Raw genomic sequence first — 17,020 nt, 5'->3', positions numbered from 1 at the left:
CCCACACACAGAAAGGCCTACATGTCTGCTGCAGAGCCATGTACACAGCTCTGGTCTACAAGCAATAGAAAAGAAGTCTATGGCCTATTTTTAGCTTGTTTTCACATGTTTAAAAAAACCTGCATACACATACTAATTTTGGTGAAAAAGGAGAATTAGATAAATATGGCAGCTCTACACATGTTTAAATTACTGTTTATTTAAATGGAGTCTGGTGGTTTTGGTTATGGTGATTTTGGGTCTATTTCTGGTGAAACAAAAAAGATATTACTCTTTCACAAAAAGGTTGACCTCTGTAGGGACCCTATGCATAAATTGTCAGACACTTATAATACCAATCTGAGCCGGTCAGTGACAAAACAAATGGACATGGACTGGCGATGCTCAGTTGCCCACAGGAATTGCATTGTAACCAGTTTTGCCGTTGCTGGCTGCAGTGCTCTCGCTAAATTCTGAGCCAGCTAAAAAATTGTTGTTCCCATTAATCACTTAGACACAAATACATGGGAAAGTAGGGGCCAGGTTGGAAAATACCTAAGTTACCCTTTAAACTTCTGGAGGAAATATATTTCTTTCAGTTAGTGCTGTTAAAGCTCGCTGCTTACCACTAAATCAAACTGAAGAAGGCAGCTTTCACCTGCTACATTTTTTCCAAGACTGAATCAAAATTTGTTGTGTATGTAACGTGGTGTCTCAGACAAAAAGATCATGGAGTACAAAGCAGAAGAGGTGTGGACTTGGCAGAAACACTACAACTGATGAACCCCCCCCCTCCACCCTTGTCTCCACCCTGGTCATCAACCCCATTACACACATGTATGCGCGCACACATTTTGCAGAGCTGAGCTTTTTCACACTAGAACATTACACACTTGATTGCAAATGAGAGAAGCAGCAACCTTCTGCATGTCTGTGTCATGTCTTTGTCTCATTGTTCCCACGAACCATAATTACAGCGCTCAAAGTGATGTAAAAGAATTCAGTTTGGAGTTCAGGGTATATAGCTTTGTGTAAAACCAATCAGGGACCAAATACCTCTTCATGCCTTCGTATAGCATGGTATTTCAGATGACTATTTTGCATATTGTTTTTTGAATCCTTTTTGTTTTCTGTGTAAAGCACTTTGTGATAGAGCAAGATCATGCATACTTGATTCCACAGACTGGTAGTGATGAACATACTGAGGGCAAAATTGGCAGCTGTTTGTCAGTTTATCTTACAGGTGTGGAATGTTTAAGTCTCATCATCTTAAAATGATCAACATCTTTTGATGATGTAATAGTACTAAGCTTTGCCAGGGTATATCATAGAATAACTGACAATATGTCTCATTGAAAGGCATTATATTGTCATCTCTAAAAAATGAACAGAAAGTGAAACGCTAATTAAAATCTTAACGAGCATATCTGCCTCAGTTTTTGTGAGTGAATGACTTGTCAATATCTATAACATGCTGAAATCTCCTCAGCACTTGGCCTTGCAGATTAAGCACTGCAGGAAAAGAAAGTAGGTGGGGAACACTCATGATTCTGTCCTCTTCAACTTTAATCAAAAGTACACTGACGTGCTGCAGCCCCCTCCCTCTCTTTCATAATAATGGGCCGCTAAAAATTCAGGAGGCAGGCTCCACATCAATCACTCGCCAGATTTGAGTCCAATGCAATAAATATGTAAATGAGGAGAAGCCAATGTCTCGTAGCTTTGAGATCAGCGCAGGGAGGGAAAAAAGGGAAAAACTGTATTAATTGCCCATGGCCAGAGGAATCCTATTACTGTGGGCATTGATTATAAAATTGTATGTGTGAATGATTTTCATGCAGAAAGTGGACTACCAAGCCTAGAGCAAAAAGTGAAGAAAGAGTGGAATTAGCGAATAAGGCCACATTTTGCAAGTAAGTCAAAGGAAACAGCATCTGCAAAAAGGCCAAATCTAAGTTCAAATAAGATTCAGATTAGAAAATAAAAAGGATTTCTATCACAAATTACAATACCTATTATCCACTGATAATATTTGTCCCATTGTTTAACTGTACTCAGATTGAAGATTTACTCATCTTAGGTTTTAGGTTTCTAAGCTCATAAGGCTACCTAGGAGAAGAGGGCATAGGATGTCATTATTTTTTTTAATCAATTGCAAAGTCCATCAGTGTAGTGCCATTATAGACTCTGCTCTGTAAGAGAGTTGACGGAAAGGTCATAAAAAGTATTCATATGAAGTGCTTTAATGTCTTATGCTCACTTTTCCAAATCAGTTGAGCAGAGTGGCATTTAAACTGACACTGAGACAACAAATCAGTGGGAATACTTCAAAACATGTCAACTTACTTACGCCGACTTCACCTCAATGTGTCAGTCGGTGGAACTAGACAAAAACAAGTGGCAACACAAGCTACAAGCTAATGCTGTCCGTGCAGCATTTAGGCAGCCAATCTGATTAGGGTAAAAGAAATCCCCACAGCAACTGGTAACATGACATTTATAGCCACAGATATGTGGCCCTACTCTGTGGTGAGAAACACAGGCTTTATGAGCATGCTTAATGGAACTGGGCCCCATTACAATATTCCTTCACACACCTGTTCCTGCTTTGTACGAAAACCAAAAGCCTAAACAACATTTAAAAAACAAGTAAAATTTCTCTGATATTTCAGAAACTAGTTTTTTTTGTTTGTATTTGTTTATATCTACAATACTACATTTTAGTCCAAAAGACCAAAAGATAATACTTTATGATATTCATTTGGATGAATTGCAAATTTTAAAAATCAAGGAAATTTCCATGTCATTTCCACTGCTTTGTTGTATCAAAAATGTATCAAACTGTGTCGTATTGAACCAAACAGTGAATTTATGAACCATTACAGCCCTATATATATGTTTTGTGCAGCTTTTTACAATGCATTCTCTCAGCTTAGGGCTATCCCCAGGGCTAATTTAGTCTCTATTCACAGCTCAGTTAGCCTAAGCCCAGGGCTATACAATTTACACAGCACCTCTATTAGCCATTGGATAAATGTCTGCTGAAACACACAATTCACATTAACAATCTAAAATTTGCTGTTTACTGTTTTACAGTTTACCGAGCCCCACTTCACACTGGCAACGTTTAGCTCTGGGTTAAGTTCATTTTCAGGGAAGAATACTGCAAACTTGGGAATGGCCCTGCTCTTGATCAGCAGGTCCTAGGCTAAAGTTGGGGTTAGCCCACTTGGAATGTGTAGGAACTGTGCCAGTGTGAACGCCTATAAGAGACTAACTGCAGGCAACTAACCAAGTAGCTGTCAGCCAGGTCAAATGTCAGGCCATTCTAGCGGTCAAAGTGTCCATCTGGTCAAAAGTATTAGTCAGCTGATTAGCACTCAGCTGGCTTATTATTATTTATCTATTTATTCATTTTTACTTTTAGATGTTCAGTCATTTGATTTACAAAAAAAAAAAATCAGATTTGGGTGTACAATATGTACACAATATAAAATATGTAGGCCTACACACTCTTGGACACAGTACAGTTAGTACTGCAGCCAAATAAAGCTACAAATCACACCTCAGACGACAGATAACCATTACTGTGCATGGTTTATTCAAGAGTCGCCACAATCACTGTTAACTAGATTTAAATTGATTTGCTGGCCATGTATTTGACATGCAAATCTCTCTCTTAATCATGGCATTTTGCTCAGATAAACAGGGATTAGCTTGATTAACAGCATAGCATTATCTCCTAACATTTCAACATTGTAGGCTTTAGACATTGGCTTTAATCAACACAATGGGACACAGTTTAAAACATTAAATATATTTTTGTATTTTATTGAATATTCTATTTGAAACTTGAAATAGAATTTAGCTATATCTGCTATAAAATGCATTCATCAACATTATTTAAATATTGTATTTGTTATTATTGCATGTAGCATATATTTAAAGAGTCTGAGACTTTTACATATAAATGAACATCCGTTAGATTCAGGCTCGTGTCACATGAGTTCACACAATGCTGATTGAGCCTTTTACATCTGGGGAAAGCTCTCTATATTTCTTAGTATACCGGAGTTTTGTTTCCTGTGCCCGCTTACCAGAATGAATGCATTTTATGTCAACCAGCCAGAGGTCAAGGGGGAGGAGCTTATATATATTTTTTATGTAAGCATTCTTTTACTTTGGTTGTCTTTTTTTGTTTGGCACTGGTTTTCAAACCCATGTTAAAATGCGGAATACAAGGCTTCAAACTGGGAGTCAACAAACCAACGGATGATGTCACATATGAAGGCATAAAGAATACTATTCAAGTTTTCCTGTATTTGGCCTCACGCATATGTTCATGGAAACTGGTAGTCTGCCTTTAAACCCTGTTCGGGCTTTGCGACTGTTACAGACTGATACAGGATACTACATTGATATCAGTAGATTTTTGTTGTTGGCCATAATTAAAGCAGCTGTGCGGAACTTTTTACCATTAATAAAACTGTCCCTAGTTCGTATCATCCCCCCCCCTGAAAATCCGCATATTTATTTGAACCCACCACGACAAAAAAGCCTTTCTCTATATGGCTATTTAGCGTAGCCTCGCTCGGGTCGGACAAACAGCGAAGTCAGCAAACCAGAATACGGCACCCGAGGCTGAAGTGATTCTGCTCGCCCGTAGCGATTAAACCACAGAAGAAGAAGGAGCCGTGTTTACAGTGTTCTTCGAGTAAGCAGTACGCAACGGGCATTGCTGAACACGTAACACCTAACAGTTTTACCAGAGATGTATCTAAGAGGACTTGGTTGTACTTTTGATGTCATGGCGGATAACGAAGGACCATCATGTAAAATTATCTGTGACTGACTATGAACACAAATATACAGCAGGCAGTTGTCCTCAGTTTATAAGAAATTCAGAGCTACACCATAACATTTATGAACAGGTCTTACTTTACTACTAATTTGTGTGTAACGTTAGCATGTTAGCATGTTAGCATGTTTCCACTAATTACTTGGACTGACCTAACGTTAGTAGCGTTAGCTTTGCAAGCGAAGGCTGGCAGACGCAACCAACACGCATAACAGATTATGTTATGTTTCACTGTGTATCTTCACATAAAAGAATACTCCGACGATTTGGGAGTTATGCCCTTTCTCTATCATTTTCATATTGAGACAACATGATCGATATCTTTTTTGTGTCTGTACGTCCAGTGGCTGGGTCTCAGCGGTTAGCATTGGGGTCAGTACGTCCTGCGCTGTGCGCTGTGATCCGCGGAGGGATACACCGGTGAGCAGGCACAGACATACCTTGTAAACAAAACTCAGCTGTTTATTTAGCCTAGCAATATCTCCGGACTATAGTAGCTGCAATGGACGACTTTGAACGCGATTTTGAAAAGTTTCTTGTAGCGGACACAGACCCAGAGCCATACCTGTTTGAGCCGGAGTACACAAATGAGGAACTCCATGTGTTTGATGCTGAGCGGGCGAGAAGAGAGGCTGAATCCTCCGCTCCCATTTTGCTGCACAGAATGGGACTCGGTGCTACCATCGTTGGGGAGATACATCATCAGGAGGAAAACCACCGCAGAGAGTGCATCACATGGAGTGAAAACTTTGCAGCAATCACTAATCCTGGCGTGATTGAAACTTTTTCTCATGTTCCTAAGATGAACTGGAAAAATTGCCCAGGCCTGCAGGAGCTGATGGACAGCTTTCAGTCGGGTGAGTAATATCGTCCGTGTCGTCTCTTTGTTTGCTTTTACCGAGTGACCTAGCGTACCTGTCCCAGAGCCAGCTGCAGCTGTTGCTCACCGGTGTATCCCTCTGCGCAAGATGTACTGACCCCCTACAAGTGCCATGCTAACCACTGTCTCAATATGAAAATGATAGAGAAAGGGCATAACTCCCAAATCGTCTGAGTATTCTTTTCACATAATAATGCGGACTCAGCAGATGACTTGTTAACTGTTTATTGCTCCTTACACCGAACGTACACGGCTGCTTCTCATTGTTTCCAGTAGCACAACAACGGTTACTACATTACCCAGAATAAATGGGGCTCACACTACTACAGTAGCCTTAGTAGCTCAAAATACACAACAGATTAGATTAGATCAGAATAGAAACACGACAGGAGAATTTACTGAGTCATTTTGCTGTTTCCACTAATTACTTGGACTGACCTGACGTTAGTTAATCCTCTCGCTCTCCAAAACAAATACATGCTGTAACTGCCGGCTGCAGTTGGAATTTTACGACGCCAGGCTGTGGGTGTCATACCGCTTCGACCAAAGGGGCGCTATAATCAACGAAAACGAAAAGTTCCACACAGCTGCTTTAAATCCATCTAAACGTCAGTATATTTTAGCACTATTTAATTGCACATATTTTCCAGCATAACGGTATGATGCAGTCAGAAAAAAGTAGTTTAAAAAGTCTTGTGATTGCAGCTGTGCCAGCAGTACAAGGAGCATAACTCTAGGTGCATCTTAATGAATCAATGATCACAAAAAAAAAAAATTATCATCTCTGTATGAAGTTATAGTCAGGAGAGAAGTCTCCCGTGGGCTTATTCTTGGGGTCGAGGCAAAGATTAGGTTGAAAAACAAATTTTTAGGTTTTGCTAGCTTATCCCATAAGTCATGGAGACAACCCAATGCCAGCTAATGAGGATGCGCATCAGACACACAACAGTGACACAATAAGGTCCTGCCCCTGGGTGAAAAAAAAGTTTTTAGGGAGTCCCATTACTACCCTCCTACTTCCTCCATTTTTTTTCTTTTCCGTGCACCTTTAACTTTCTTACTTATTTTACTGTACTGCTTAAGCACTCTTCAACTGACTCCAAAACATATGGTAAATAAGTAACACAACAAAAAGGTAAAGGCATCGACCCGGCCTCAAAATTCCCCAGATCTAAATCTGATCAATCAATCAATCAATCAATCAATGAATCAACATTTATTTCTATAGCCCTTTACAAAACCCAAAGGTACCCAAAGTGCTTGACAACAGTGTCAAATAACAATGAAAGTACATGAAGTACCAAACACACACACACACACACACACACACAAAAACAAAACAAAAAACAATAAGACAATACAGAAAAGAAAAACAATGGAAAGTGCAACAGTGCTACAGGGCATTAAAAGCCTTTCAACGTAGATAAAATACATTAAAACAGAATAAATAAACATTAAAAAAAAGGATAGCCCTAGTCGGAATTAAAAGCAATTCTAAAAAGGTAGGTCTTTCATTCGATTTAAAAAGGCCGAGATCAGTAATGGTGCGTATGTCAGGGGGAAGCTTGTTCCACAATCTTGGAGCAGCAACAGTAGACGAACGGTCACCCCATTGTTTATATCTCGACCTTGGGACTTCTAACAGAAGCTGATCAGACAAGCGCAGGACCCTGCCACTATCGTGGATAGTTAAAATCTCTGACAAGTAGAGAGGAGCAAGGCCATTAGTGGCATTAAAAACAGACAACAAAAGTTTAAAATCTATCCTAAAACGAACTGGAAGCCAGTGGAGTGACAACAGCACAGGGGTGATGTGTTCACGTCTGGGCGTGTTTGTTAAAAATCGGGCCACAGCATTCTGTACAAGTTGAAGACGTGAAAGGGAAGACTGGCTGAGGCCGACATAAAGGGCATTACAGTAATCCAATCGTAAGCTGATGAATGCATGAATTGCCTTCTCAAGGTCCTGCCAATTGAGAAAAGGCTTCACTTTGGCCAAGAGACGGAGCTGAAAAAAGCTTGTTCTAACAACGGAACTAATGTGTTTATCGAACTTCAAACCATTGTCAAATGTTACACCAAGATTTTTTACATGTGGTTTAAAAAAAGGGGGCCAGAGTGCTACAGGTTGTTGCAATAACATTCGACATAGGTGAAGTGCCAAACAAAATACATTCAGTTTTGCTGTCATTCAGGTGCAGAAAGTTTCGTGCCAGCCACTGCTTTACGTCACTAACACAATCCAGTAACTTATTAAATGCAGTACTTTCATTGGGTTTCATCGGCAAATAAATCTGTAAATCATCTGCATAAAGATGGAAAGACAGATTTTTTTTATTTGTTATTATTGATCCCAGAGGTAGCAAATACAATGAAAAGAGGATAGGGCCAAGAATAGATCCCTGTGGCACCCCACAAGGAAGAAATGCATATGATGAGTGGAGGTCACCAATCATCACAGAGAAGCTCCTATTGGCCAGATACGATCTAAACCATTGAAGAGCAGTGCCGCGGATGCCTACATACTGCTCTAGGCGAGATACAAGGACTGCATGGTCGACTGTATCAAAGGCCGCTGTGAGGTCCAGCAGCATCAGAGGTACCCCTAATTCACGGTAGGCCCTCCCTGGATCGGACTTGTCTCTGACATGTCAAGGCGTGGACATGACCTCTGGAAGGTGTCCTGTGGTGTCTGGCACTGGGATGCTGGCTTCGGATCATTTGAGACCTGTCAGTTGTGAGGTGAGGTACCACAGTTCCCAAGATGCTCAATCAGATTGGGGTGTGGGAGATTTGGAGGACAGATCGATACCTTGAGCTTTTGGTCATGTTCCTCGGGCCATTCCTGAGCAGCTTTTGTGGTGTAGCATGGCACATTTTTCTGCTGGAGGGCCCACTGCCATCAGGGAGTACCGTTGCCGTGAGGGGGGGTTACTTAGCCCACAGCGGTGTTTGGGTGGGTGGGGGAGGGCGTCAAGTGGCACCCACATGAATGCCATGACCAGTGGTCTCCCAGCAGAACATTACATTGTAACAAAATGATCAATGTTACTCACTTCATCCACCACTGGTTTTAATGTTTTGGCTGATTGGTGTGTGTGTGTGTGTGTGTGTGTGTGTGTGTGTGTGTGTGTGTGTGTGTGTGTATGTATGACTTAAACCATGTTTTACAGTAAAATAACACAGAGTAAAGCTTAGAAAGTAAACAGAATACCCCAATACAAATAACCATAATTGTACAAATAATCCACTCTTGAGAAAGGCTGATGTAAAGCAGAAATGCTCTGTGAAATAAAGCTGTGTGATGCGGACACTAATCCAGGAGTGGGATGAAACAGTGTAGAGTAACAATCACCAGCTGATGAAAAAGGTGGTGCCTCAAGCTTCCTCCCATCAGCAGCTGGCCACACAAAATCTGCGTATCTTTTCAGAAAGCCTAAATGTATCATTAAGTGATCTTACTTCCAGAGTTAGGGTCTAACTATGAAAAGGATTATTCTGATGATATCTTTATTTTTCCTGTTGACCAGGTACATACACACTGTAGTTCATTTTGAACTGATCCCACAAACAGTGTCCTGCTGTTGTAATGCTCACTAGTACAACTGAAAGTAGTCCCCAACAAATGCACCATTTACTCCAGTTTGAGTCATATTTGCTAAAAATTACAGTACCTATGAATTTCAGGATCAATCACTTGATCACTATAAACAATGGCCAATTTATTAAGAAAAATTCTTAATTAGGAACGATGAGCTTGGGGCTGAGAGCCACTGACAAGTTAGGGAAGTCAGAAAGCGTAAGATGGATTAATTTGTTGGTTTTGATCCTTTCATTTGATCTGTTGACACTAACAAAAATACAGAATATCGTCAGGTTTGTCCTTTAATTTCACCTCCTGTGTTTGTCTGGTGTTCATAAAGGGAAGTGTGCTTTGGCTTCACTGAGAGGTATCAGCTTCTTAGTCCATCCTCATTGTTCTCCTTTCATCACGTTTAGATTTTGTGACCAGAGATGTCAAACCCAAACTGAATCTTTGAAAACATTCCCCTTGTCTCTCATTCCCTTCCCCCTAACAACTCTGCTGATCTGCTCCTTCAGCCTCCTGCTTCACTGCTCACTGGCCTCCATATTCAGCATTTGTCTCGTCCTCCTTTGTGCTGTTCTCACCTTTCCCTGACTTTAAGGTTTTCTCTGTCATCAGTCTCTTAAACACTACCAACAAAGATGACTCAAAGTATGAGTTAACATTTCAGTCGAGCCTACAGACAATTCCCAAATGTAGCAAGAAGCTTGTTTGCATAATGTAGACACACACATGCACACATATACACCCTCACTGTACATTATATGCATTGATAATTCCCGCTGAAACGTCTAAAGTGTGAATTGCCTGATTCTGGTTTGCTCTTAATGTTTGAGGAACATTACCTTGAACTAATTTGATTTAATCTAGAAAGAAAAACAGGTAAATAAACTTTAAACTGTGAAAGCTGTGTCCGAAAATCATTTAAACTTCTGTGTTCTTCCCTTACAACAGAAACAGGCACTTTATAAACTTAATAGTTCACTAACATTTTGCAAAGTGATCTGAAAAGAATGCTGACCGATTGCTCCTGAAAGTTCATTGATTGCTGGCTAGAGGTTTCATCGGGAATAGCCAACACTGTCAGTAACACCACACCAAGCAGCTCCAGTTTTGTTGACTGTGCTGCATCAGACAGAAAGCACAGCAAGAGCTTTTATAAGAGAACCTACAAACCTCTTCCAAGGGCTATCGTTTAACAATCTGTAACAATAGAAAATGCTCAACTTTACAGCAATTGAGCACAAGTTAGAAAATGTATAATATTGTATGTTAATTGTGTTTAGCAGCTCATAAAGAGTTTAACCCAGTCAACCCAGAATAGCGTCAAAATATATTTTGGATGCAGAAATTCTCTTTCTTTTATGAGACAACCAATCGCAGTCAGCTTAATGCAACAAGATAAAGCTGTCATTAAAATGACATGTAGACAAAGCTCCATCATATTGCAGTGTGCCTCTCAGACAGTGCCTTTACCATTCACAGTGCCCTGGAAGGGTACAGGTTTTGTTTCAGCATTTTAAGCGTTTAACACTTTATTTCCTGCATTCTGGTGATTTTATTGTGCCCCGACCAGTGCCTTTTCTGCATCAATTAATTTATAATTTAGTCCAAAATAAAGGCCTCTGCTACTTTCATGTTTTTATTGGAGGGGGAAAATGCACAAAAATGCAACTATGTAAATATTAAGCAGGATGTGTCCCCTGCGCCCGCTGAAATCTTCACCTATGCCTGGATATACAAATACAGGGCATGATGTCAAATGTGCAGTCTATAGAAAAACAAATACATTTCTATGGCATAGTCATGTTATTATAAATAAGCAAGCATAAGTATATAGGTATATCTATTTAGATAACTAAGCACTGCCACTGATTACATCAGATTTGAGTATGATTCTGAATATTACAATACTGTCAAGTCTGGAAATGCATTTCCTTGAGGGATCCCCTGTTGCAATCATTATAATCTATTTAAAAAAATCCCGCTGTAACAAATCCCTGTTCATTAAACCTTTACAAAATCAAGAATCACTCTTATTTGAAAGAACAATATTTTCCGCCCAAAATGATTACCAAATAAAAGCGATCAGTATGTGTTTTATTATACAGTGAATGGTCGTAAACACCGATCTCATAAACTTAATTGGAACAATCAAGTATGTCTCATAAAAAACATTGCTGCTGCTGGCAGTGTATGAGACCATCAATGTGAATAATTTGACATTTTGATCCATTAAGACAAAACCAGTCCGAGTCTCGGCTGATCGACTAACTGAGCAGCAAATGACTGTTTTTACTACGAACATGCTCAGATAATTAGAAAAGGAGAACACTTAAAAAAAAAAAGTCTGTGTCACACCTGGAGCTGCAGGGTTTTGCTGTGCATTCATTTGGCAACGGTTTATTAGTAGTTTCTGTGTTTTTAATGAGGACATAGTACAAACTAGCACAGTGAGCGACCACATAAACAGCTACAAAAGTTTGGTTTGTTTGCATTGAATGGTCTGTCCATCGGTTTTATACAATGCTGATATTCAAACCCCTGAATACTGGAGCTTTAGGTAAACAGTTGACTCCTCTGTACTGTCCATTATTCTATATATAACATTGGACTCATGTCATGTTAAAGTCAAATTCTGTTACATATAAAATTTTCAGATTTATAAAGATATCCCTCTGAAGGCAAACATGTGTTGGTAGTAAAATAATTAAAAAGGAAATGGCTGACAAATAAAGGCAAATAAAAACAATGTTTCCACCGTCCTGAGAGAGGTATTTGGTCCAATGTATTGAACATCACAATCATATTCTGCTTTTAAATGATAAAATATCGTATTACACATGAACTCGTGGATGGAGTGCTGTTTGTCACTGAAACACTGAAAGGTATTATAAAAAAAAAATCTGTCATGCACCTTCACATTAACATGATTTTAAGGACAATAATGCTCGATATGTGGCAGAAAAGGTTTTGCAAACTGTAAAAAAACACTTTCTGCAGCATATAAATGTGTTTGTTTATTGCTTGATCAATGAGGCCCAGCATTGTGAGTGTGTTAATGGGTCAAATTCACATGAAAACAATCTATTGATTGGCTAGTCAATAAACAATTATACCAACATACAAATATAGAGATTTATAAATAGTTAAATAGAGCTTAACAGAAATGCAAGCAAATAAATAAATAGACAAATAAATAAATAAAAGTGCATTTAAATAAATGAACACCAAATGAAAAGCAATTGATTTGCCTTCAAATATCCAGGTGTGCCTTGTGGTTTGGAGTCGACTGGATCACCAGACAGTGCCTTCGCTTATTTCTGACGAGGGTTGTGACAGCTGGTTGGTGTATCCATTGTCACTGAGAGACACAGTCGTGTAGGGTGTGCTGGGGCCACACATCTCACTGGAGATGCTGTGCATTGAGCCCGGCATAGTGGGCTCAGGACTGGGTGAGTCCGCAGGATGGTGAGATACTGTGTCAGAGAAACAGTGCACCTCTCCAGGACAGTGGTGCCCTGGGTGGTGGTGGTCTATTGCTCCTAATGGGGTGCCAGCAGGAACAGAGGAGGGCACAAAGCCCAAGTCTGCTGGAGTCTGAGCCTGGGATGATGGTGGGCCTTGGTAGTACTCATAATTCCCTCCTGAGCTGTAGTATTCAGCAGGATAATCTGCAGGCATAGAGATCTGGATTAGTCAATATATCAGAATTTAAAGAAAAAAATATAAATGATAAAAACTGTTTTTTTAAATGCATTTTTCTCTAAACTTTTCAGCCAAATAAACAGACCCAAAACTCAGCACAAAATAGATTGAATTAATTATAATAAATAGGTCAACCAAAGAGGAACGTTTAATTGATATTGTGGTAAACCTCTTCATGAAATGACTATGATTTTTTTAATATCAAGAAAATGATCAATCCTACATCCCAAAACATGCACCTCACCTCCATAATAAGAGAAGTGTCCAAGCTCCTCTGCCTCCAGTCTCTCTCCCAGCGCCCTCATCCTCCTCTGGCCGCGGAAGAACACGTGTCTCCGGCCGCTCAGAGCGCTCAGCTGCTTCATGCGTCTCTCTTTGGACCTCCGATTTTGGAACCAAACCTTTAGGACGAAGTGAGAAATAAATAGACAACATGAGCGGAGCAGATGACACAAGCAGGACAGGCTACTGAAGGAAAGGACGTCATGTGCGTATGCCTTGCAGGGCCGTGAAAGCAACATATCTAACCTCCCTGTTGCGTCAAAAAATTAAATACTTCGATAGCATCAAGATCTATTTTAGAATACCTACACAATTACTGACAGTTTATTATTGAAATATTACCATGAACTTCTTGCCATGAAAAAGGAAAAGCGGTTCACACTGGTAATAATAGGTTTGTTTGGAGGACGGAATAAGAATTTTTAAATGCGTAAAAAGCAAATGTTGGGCATGTAAAATGATGAGTTTTTAGTATTTAGCCCACTCAAACATAATTTACTTTTAATGCATTTTGATGTCAAAATTTCCCAGGGAATTTAATCGAAGGAGCTTTTTAAAAATTCCATGGACATCAGTGCTAAGTGAGTCCTGCTTTTAAGGGTTTTAGAAGCGCAAAGGGAGAAAAGATTATGGGAAATGGTTTGGAAACCCTATCTGGAGAAAAAAATCAGCAGAGCATTAAGGACAAATTCCCTAAGGGTGTCTGCAAAACGTGGTGTCCAAAAAAGCTTTTTAAGGCGTTCTGATATAATCTAGACTCCTGACTTTATTCTCTGTCGTGTTGATCCTGGAGGCACCGTGTAACCTATCAGGACGCTGCGCACAGATTTGGATGGGACTGAGGTGTCCGATAATGGATGTAGATGGATGAAACAGTGCAGCAGACACCCTCTTAATACAGTATCAACTCTTTTCTTCCTTTTACCTGGATGACTCTCATGGTGAGGCCGGTCTCTCGTGACAGCTGCTCCCTGATGTGCCTCGTGGGTTTCGGCGTGGCCGCGAAAGCAGCTTTCAGGGTCTCCAGCTGCTTGGCTTTTATGGTGGTCCGAGGCCCGCGTCGTTTCCCGACGGCGCTCTGCTCGTCGTTCTCGTTGTTGTTGTCTTTATCGGACAAATGTCCCGTTTCTGAGTCCTTCCCGTCGTCCTGCGGGTCCTGGGAGTCTGGAGACAAACTCGGGTCGCTGCACGTCGTGACTGCCACGAGAAAAAATATATGATGTATGTTAGTACGTGGATTTGAGAATCAAAATCATACCAGCAAAACACATAGGAAAACAGTGGAATTTTAAAATCACGTTGTTAATATAGCAGGAGAAATATATTATTAATATTTTTGAATACTCCATGTTGACGGTATCACTATAAATTAAATACACACTTCAGTTTAGACTGGATTAAATATTTTTGAAAGAGTTAGAACTGAAAATATGCTGCTGCTTAAAATAATAATAAAAAAATATTGATAATGATAAAAATCCATTTATTCATGAATAATTTGATTAAAAATCAATCTCCTTTTTAAAACAAAAATGGCTTGATTAACACCCAGTATAACCACCTGAAAGGAGGATTGTGTCTTTCCCATTGTTGTTTTGATAGTCCTCCTTACAAACAAACTTGAATTCGTCCAGGATGTACAGTTCCTCTCCTGTGGACAGCTGTTTGTTGCACATCACACAGGTGAAACAGTTCAGGTGAAACACTTTGCTCTTGGCCCTGCGGACAAGATCACTGGGTAAAATCCCCTGGGCGCAACCGTCACACTTGGTCCCAAATGTCCTGTTGATGAGGGAGAGCAACAGTCAGGGAAAAGTTACAGTCCAGATTTATTAACAACAATGCCTGAGATGCTTTTAGACTTTTGCTATGATGGGTGCACAGCACTGATTTTGATTCTACCACAGGATAATAGTCCAATAGTTGGATACTTATATTTTATCTATGTCGAAATAATGCCCATAAGGATATGTAGCTATAGTCCAACCTTAAGTGAAATACATAGAAAAATATAATAAAGAAAAATTGTAATATAATCCCATTATGAGTGCAACATCATAGCAATCACATGTGCAATTAGGATTAGGCCTGTTTGTAGTCTGCTATATTTCAATATCTTATTGCAGATAAAAAATGATATCAGGTTGTTTAATTATGTATTTTCTCCACTATTTTCTAATCTATATCTTATTCTAAAAATACAACCAAATATAAATAAATAAATAATATAACTGCACATTTACACGAATAGAAAGCAGCTCCTACACTGTAAACAAAGACAGTTTATTGAACCCTGGCAGAACATGGTGAGCAGTTTAAATACAGGCCCCATCAGCGTTTATTTAGCATCTGTATTTTGCGCATTTTTCTCGTTTTGTCTAATTCCACGCACAAATTTTGCTTAAAAAATACATAAACAGCTATATTCTTGCTTTTTTTCTAAATTTATATCAAACACAAAGACTTTGGATACTTACCTAAAGAAGTCATTCTTACAATACAGTCTCCCCTCTCGTGAAAAACACTTCTCTGTCAAAGTGCATTTGCATTCGCAGCACTGGACACATTTTATGTGCCACGGTCTGTCCAAAACTTTGAGCAGGAACCTATCAAGAATAGGCTTTTCACAGCTGGAACACTGAAGCATTGTCTGGACTTATTCCCAGCCCAGTGTGTGGGGTGTGTGTGATATATATATATGTATGTTTTCTTTCTCCAACGTCCCAGTCACCTCGGTGTTTGGATATGATCCCGGAAAATCCAATGTATCCAAATTAATGGGAATAATTACATCACCATCCGTGAGATTAAATGTAGCTGATCTGTTCCACGGGGCAACAATCCACATGTGGCCAACAGCTCCAGACGACAGGGTAACTGTTGAAGAAACAGCATTTCTGGAGCAAAATTACAGACTGGAGATCACCGCGGGCCCATCAAGATCATCCGAAGAGTGCGGGTTTACGGGTAAGCGCAGGAAAAAATAGCCTACCCACTGCACCATATATCCTGAGTGGTGTCTAAAGTAGAGGGAAATAACGCTGAAATGCTGTCAGTGCGCTCAGCCTTGTCATTTGTGTCCCATTTTTCCTCTGATGAGCTCTCGGTCTGAGAGAAACGCGGTAATGAGCGCACCTCTTTAAAGCTCAGCCTATTGCCTATTAAGACACCGGTGACGTCACGTCCAGGAGAAACCTATGAGCAGCCTTTTCATTTCACTCATGCACTTCAGTATTATGTAAAGAAAAGTAGAATGCTAGGGGTGTAAAATAAAATAAAATAATAAATAAAATGAATGAAAATATAATAAAATAAAATAAAATAAAAATAATAAGTCAAGTAGTGCCAAGATCCAAAACTGAATTTAGGAATGACACTAACTAGTTTTAAGCCTTTCAATTTTTAAACAGAGCAATATTTTTGTATAGAAATAAGAAATAATAATTAAAAAAAAACTCTAACTCTTTTCTTTTTTCTCTCAGCCTGTTTCTCTCTCAAGGATAGCCTGCCGAGGGTCAGTGATGATATCATATGAATAAATTATTTCCTGGGTTGTGTGGGAGAATAAGACTGCATCAGTGGCAGATGACAAAGTATCAGCAGGGCTATCCCTGCAGTATGGGGAGAGGACAGATGAACATGCCGAACACAAGCTTTCCACGTGGATTAATGTTGTGCCCCAACATTATACTCCATTTGGTTTGAAAGGACACGGATCACTAATGGT

The 17,020-nt window shown here is 39.7% G+C and overlaps 1 protein-coding gene across 1 annotated transcript; it reads right to left on the bottom strand.

Annotated features, from left to right (window-relative positions):
- Positions 1-10,934: 10,934 nt before the first annotated feature.
- LOC126388288 (LIM/homeobox protein Lhx1-like) lies at positions 10,935-16,441 on the bottom strand. The gene is made up of 5 exons (XM_050041325.1): positions 15,771-16,441; positions 14,855-15,075; positions 14,219-14,490; positions 13,256-13,412; positions 10,935-12,977 (listed from the first exon to the last, which is right to left on the bottom strand). Exons 1-5 carry the CDS (start codon positions 15,938-15,940, stop codon positions 12,601-12,603), a joined length of 1,197 nt encoding a protein of 398 aa, XP_049897282.1. The 5' UTR covers positions 15,941-16,441; the 3' UTR covers positions 10,935-12,600.
- Positions 16,442-17,020: the final 579 nt, after the last annotated feature.

This window comes from Epinephelus moara, chromosome 3 (genome assembly GCF_006386435.1).
Source record: "Epinephelus moara isolate mb chromosome 3, YSFRI_EMoa_1.0, whole genome shotgun sequence".
In the NCBI taxonomy this organism is placed as follows: domain Eukaryota; kingdom Metazoa; phylum Chordata; class Actinopteri; order Perciformes; family Serranidae; genus Epinephelus; species Epinephelus moara.
Note: the sequence above shows the minus strand (reverse complement) of the source record. Positions and strands in the feature narration are given on the sequence as shown.